This window comes from Gallinula chloropus (assembly GCF_964237585.1).
Source record: "Gallinula chloropus genome assembly, chromosome: 1".
Taxonomy (NCBI): Eukaryota; Metazoa; Chordata; class Aves; order Gruiformes; family Rallidae; genus Gallinula; species Gallinula chloropus.
The window spans coordinates 68,765,436-68,771,435 of NC_140085.1; the positions used below are offsets into that span (position 1 = coordinate 68,765,436).

Sequence of the window (6,000 nt, forward strand, 5' to 3'; positions counted from 1 at the left end):
CTGAAAGATGGTAATTTTCTTAGTGGCTTTAAAAAAATAACTAAAAAAAGGCAAAACCCCACACAAACACACCACATTTAGGATTCTGCTGTTTGATGATGAAAACCATTACCCACAGTGATGAAAGGTGTAGGAACAGCTGAAAAATGTTAATTGAAAGGCAAACTAATGAAAAAATGTGCACTTGACAGGTTTGCACAACACTTCTGAACATGAAAATAATCAATAACATTGAAAACACACCAGAAAAAATCAAACTCTGTTGTTTGACATACTGAAGATTTTTCTAGCTTGATGCCTTAAACCACAAAAAGGAAGAATGCATGCCTTCTCCCAGACCTATTGTCTCTAATTAAGTTATCTATAGACCAACTTTACCTCAAACTCCAGTAGAAGGAGGAAGAGTACTTTTCCAGTCAAGTCTTGTTCAAAGTTTTAGAGCAATGTTCTAAAGATATGCTGACACTTCTCAGATTAATTCAATGTAATTCCTTGCCTACTAGGGCCAGATCTGTCCCTTCCCCTCATTTCACATCAGCTATGTACAAATTCACACTAGCAGTGAGCACTGGCCTGAACTCTGGCACTTAGAGCTTGAGGAGTCTGAGCAAGTTCATGACCTCACCACTGGCCTAAGCTCCTAAGAACCTTGAGGACCTCAGGCCAAATCCACTCTATATTACTGGTCTAGCAGTTTTTCCTTACAAATCTTTACATTAAATGCAGCAAAGGGCTTTGACATCCTTCTTGACACTAGAGATCCGGATTTCCTCACTGGGGCAGCAAGCAAAAAGCTCAACAGAAACAAGTAATGTGGATGGAGCTCATCCAGGACTACTGTTCAGTTCAGTGGTCTGACTTAGTTTTTGTGTTCTGTTGCAAGCAACTTTGGAAAACACCCTTTTCAAATGCAGCAACATTTTATCACTTCATAAGTAAGGTTAAACTGGGGCTGACATCAGAAGACAGCAGATGCCCTTCTGCAGCAATGCACAGCCACTAGGCTTTGTCTGATGAAATTAATTTAATGCCCCAGTAAGGGCAAGGAGTAGGGTGTGATGGGCTCACACTCAGCTTTATTTTTGAATGCTAATGTTCAGATTTTAAGTTTTGAAAGTGGAGGAAGGGAAAGAGTTCATGAAAGCAAAATGCTGCTCTTGCAGCAAGGAAATCTGCTAAGGTAACAGGCTTCTGAAACAATTAATTCTCAAGGAACAGCAATGCAAAAAGGAAGAAAAACAATTACATCATTACAGCGTAAAATGCTGCATCACCCATCAAACCAGGACAGATCCGGGTTCATTCATGTGTAATTTGTTTGGTTTTGACACAACAAAAATATACAGAAGAAGATGGCATTTTTTTTCTTCATGAATTAAGTGTAACAGAAGTCCTTTGCTTCACCCAGCTAAATGGGTTGCATAGCAGACTCTGTCATAAAATACAGAGACTTACCTTGCATTTCAACATGTTGGCCACTCGCTCTTGCATTGATTGTCCAGCCTTTGGCCTGACGAGTATATAAACTGCTTTCACTTCAGGGCTGGAGCGCAGAAGTTTTTCCACCAGTACTTTGCCCATGAAACCTGTAGCTCCTGTGATAAGTACGGTCTTTCCATTGTAATAAGCTGAGACTGAAGACATGGTGCTTTCTTGTTCTGTCTGTCCTTTAACTTCCTGCAGAAGGTACCTGAGAAGATGCAGAAATAAAGCTTTAAGGGCTTTTGATTCAAGATGCAGACTAGTTATTTGGGATCTAAAGTCTGAAGAAACCTTTTGTAGTCAGCTATGGCAGCTCACATTAGTTCAGTCAATGGCAATTTTAAAGATTTTTTTTTTTTAAAAAAAGACTTTTTTATGAGATTAAACCTCAAATATTAAAAAGGTTAATCTGAGAAGCTTAAAAAAATATGTTCAGCCTTATGCTCCATATTATATCATAGCTGCATCCAGCAGTCACAGTTTAGAATGCAGCTTCTACTGACCAAGATTCCTAGCAGTAGATGCTCACTGAATAGCAGTTATCTCCTACACTGTGAAGTGGCAGCAATGAAGATATGCAGTTATCCCTACAAGACAAAGTAGAAACAGATCGCCTCACAAACACTGGAGGTATGAATACTGTGTTTTCCACTTTAATTCCGCTGTGCCAAGCTGTGGCATTTCTTGTCAGTCATCACTCAGCAATGTGCACAGTCTTTTCATGTTGCCTTGACTTGGAATAAAACAATGAAGAAAGCTAAACCATGAAGAAAGCTCTTCTTCACAGAAGATACAGTGCTCCTGTGCACCCATTATTGCCGTTAAGGCCAAAACTCATCCCACTTAACTCTAAAGAGCATAGATGTCATGTTTTCTCTGGAGAATTTAGGTTGTTTGAACTGCCCTTTAGAGATGCACTGATGATAAAAGGGGGCTGACAAGACTAGGCTCCCACATGAAGTATCCCAGTTAAGTATTTTAATTAGATATGATGGTTTCAGGCCTACATGTCCCCAGGAATCCCAATTCAAACTCTAAGTTGATTAAATGAGAAATAAGGCTTGACTTAATCTTCTTCAAATAACACCTCTCCCTTCCCCCAACAGAAGGGAAAAACCCCAACCCTCCTGTCTTTGAAGTGAAAACCACTTATATTGCAAGGGAAAGGCTCATGAAAAATATAAATAAATGTTTTGGAAAAAAAGACTACTATATTTGAAACAAAAACAAAAAAGAAGAGTAGAAAGCTGTCAATCTAGTATTCAAGAACCAGGACAATGATCTTTAGGTACCCCAGAAAAATATTTTTCTGTAGAAGCTTTAGAAACTCTGTTCTCAACATGACATGAGTCAACTACATGCTAATAAAATGCAAATCAAAACAGAAATACAGCCCTTGCTGCATTTTTGCAGTCTTCCAACATTCTTTGTTCTCAAATATCCTTTTGAATTTTTCTGAAAGCTAGAAACCATTCAGTGACAGTGAGGTAGCCTAACTTGGAGCAAAACCAGCAAGCCTTCATTCAGAATCATTTCATATAAGGAATCCTTGGCTTGGACTAACACAAACGAACACCGCCAAAGAGTTTAAAATACTGTAAGAACCTTGGCTATATGTGATGGTAGGTTAAATTCCCTTCCCTCGTTAGACCTTGAGAGAAATATAGCTTGTCCTACAGCCCATGCCTTGCTCAGGATAGAGTGATGCCGCTTACCAGCTAATGACCACCAGCTATGTAAATCAAGAGAAGCACCACGGATCAACCCTTACAAGGAGTACCATGTTGACTGCAACACTCAGGAATATGTTAAGCTGAACTGTGAACCCTGAGACTTTACCACTCACAACACTGAAAAGTGATCCACAGCCTGTGCCAGTGTGCTGTCATTATCGGGGTCTACAGCTGACGCATCTACCCAGACCTGACTTTGCATTCCTACCAATCTACCAGTTTCCACAATAGCTTCACTACTACATGGAAACATTGAACATGCATTTCCAATGGGCACAGACAGAAAAAATAGGGACTCAAACTCAACAAAATATTGCTTTTCTTTCCCAGTGCTGCCTGGGACTGCAGTACACAGCATCAAACAAATGAAAATCCCCAAATTTCTTTATCCGTAACAAATCATCAGGTGTGCCATCCAATTTAGAAAGTAGGTCAAGCAGAATAACTTCTGAGGGACACTATTTTACAAATTAATAGCTGTGGGTATTCTGGCGCAGTGAATTCCAGTATTAGCCTATTTTCAGATATGGCCTAGATTGCAATTTAAAAGAATGTATCAGGCTCATCTAGGCCTATTAAAAACCTGTTCTTATTAAAGAGCTGGCCACTTGGGAAGTTAAACAAACAGGTTAAACTATTAGATAATTAACTAATAAAAAAAAGTCACATCTCATTCAGGTTTGGAAAATCTGAGTGATATTGGAAGACAGAAACTTGCAGAATTTGGAAGTCTGTGAAAGGGTGTGTGAATCCAAAAGTAGATATTAGTTTAGCCAGGTGAAGGCAGAGGTGACAGAAGACGGATGAAATTTGGTACAACACATGGCCTGTAAAGGAGAAAAAATAATGAGAAGTCCTAAGTCACTAGTGGCCATACAAAGTCTACTGATCATAAGGAAAAAAAAAAGCTGAAATATAGGACCACTTCCAGTCACTGGATACTTGCTTTGAACTCATATTCAGAAATTCATATCTACTTAACCTCCTCTAGTGTTCTGCTAGAAAAATGGTACATTTATGCAGTACTTTGCACCACAAACTTGGGAGATTACCACAGTGTTTAACAGGAATTACTCTCCCTCCCACATTTCAGTAGTAGAGAACATTTTCAACCTGCATCACGAAACATTAGTGCTTTGCATTGCAGTTGTAGACTACTGCAAAAATAACTGTTAAGCTTTCCAAATGTTGGTTCATTTGGGTTCTCTGAGTTACACAAATGGGGCTTCATTTGTTTTGGACAGATGTTCCATGCCTACTAGAATAGAAAAGAAAAAAGAAAATATCACACTACTTAAAGGTGTCCCTAAAATTGCTCAAGCAAATGTAAAGAGGCTTTTATTAGGTTCCAAATTGAAAAGCAGATTCCAGTTAATATTCAAGTTTGCTAAGATATTTTCCTTTCAACTTAGCCTTGACTTGACTTTTTCATTTTTCAGGGCCATCTTTTTTTAACTTTATTTTTAAAAGTGTGATTTCATAACAAAACCTATTCTCCATTTTAATTGATTTTGCTTGGCCTTTAAAAAGAAAGTACTGAAGAAGTTATTGAGATTTTAAGGAACCAGAGCATTTCTAAGGTCAAAGTGTGTGATCCAAGTAACGGCTGCTGACCTGACCTTTTGGATGTCTACTTCAAAATACAGAGAAGTATATGCATTCCCTTTTGACTTTTTACACTCAGTCAAATGAAGAAAAATTATTTCCCCCAGCAACTTACACTTTACTTTTTATTTTAAGGAATAAACAGTCAATACTGGGAATGAACTCTTTCCCTCTCAATTAAACTGCAAGGGATTAAGCATCTGGTAAGACAAAGCTATTGAAGCCTGAAGAACGGTTAGTAGTTGCCATGAGTTGACCCTTATAGAGCTGAAGAAAGATAGAGGCTATTTCAGAGCCTGAAGGTCCAGTCTCTTCCAAAAGTGACAGTAGGTAAGCCACTGAATTGTGGAGAAGAGTCCACACAAAGGCTTCTTGAAGCCCAATTCAAGTGAGTAATTACAGTCAACTCTGATAGTTTAGGCACTAATCAGAGCAGGAAGGTAATCACTGATGCCATCTGATTTACTGAACACAGCATCTTTGCAGCAGTATACATCTCACTGATGCTGACTCATCTGCAACCGTAGTGTGAAAAAAACGCCTTTTGGACAGCCAGCCAGGAGTCACACTGAGCATCTCTGCAGACACAAGTACCCAAGCCCCTTTAAGGGTAAAGCTCTGTTACTGATGCCTGTAAAAGTCTCCTCTGGATCAGACATGAAGGACAATCTACAGTGCTGCATTACAAACAAAGCCATGATCTTGTGCTTGGGGCATATGGCCAAGGACAAGCAAAGGGAAAGGTGGGAATTCTATCAACCTAATACTTTCCTACTTCAAAGGAAAACCCTCATATCCTCAAAAGAAGAGTGAAGGGGAGCTTTCCCCCAACAAGGGCAAATATAATCGAGCTGATACTGAACAAAACTAATACTCTGTCCTCACCTTCCATATACTTCAATGATGCCAAATCTGCAGTGTAATGCCGAGGGTTAGACTGCTATCAAAGCCATAGCAATGGGAAGGGAAATGATTATCTGAACCTCACTTATGGCTGGTACTGCTGCTGCCTGAGGCAGGTCCATGGCTGTAGGGTGTTAACAAGACATGGCAAAATGGTGCATGAACAACGAAGGATGGATTTCACTATGGTTTGAACCACTGCTAAGTATTCCATGCTCTACTTAAATAGGACAGTGGCCCTTTCAAAAGCGTATCTGTCGAGATATTTGCCTTTTCA

At 39.3% G+C, this 6,000-nt stretch overlaps 1 protein-coding gene across 1 annotated transcript in view; it reads right to left on the reverse strand.

Annotated features, from left to right (window-relative positions):
* Window positions 1-1,644, reverse strand: part of FAR2 (fatty acyl-CoA reductase 2) — a gene marked incomplete at both ends in the record, with an annotated part of 79,699 nt that extends 78,055 nt beyond the window's left edge. The window contains one exon of the mRNA XM_084266356.1: window positions 1,456-1,644. Coding sequence (XP_084122482.1) covers window positions 1,456-1,644 — 189 coding nt within the window. The remainder of the gene's footprint in view (window positions 1-1,455) is intronic.
* Between the last annotated feature and the right edge of the window lie 4,356 nt (window positions 1,645-6,000).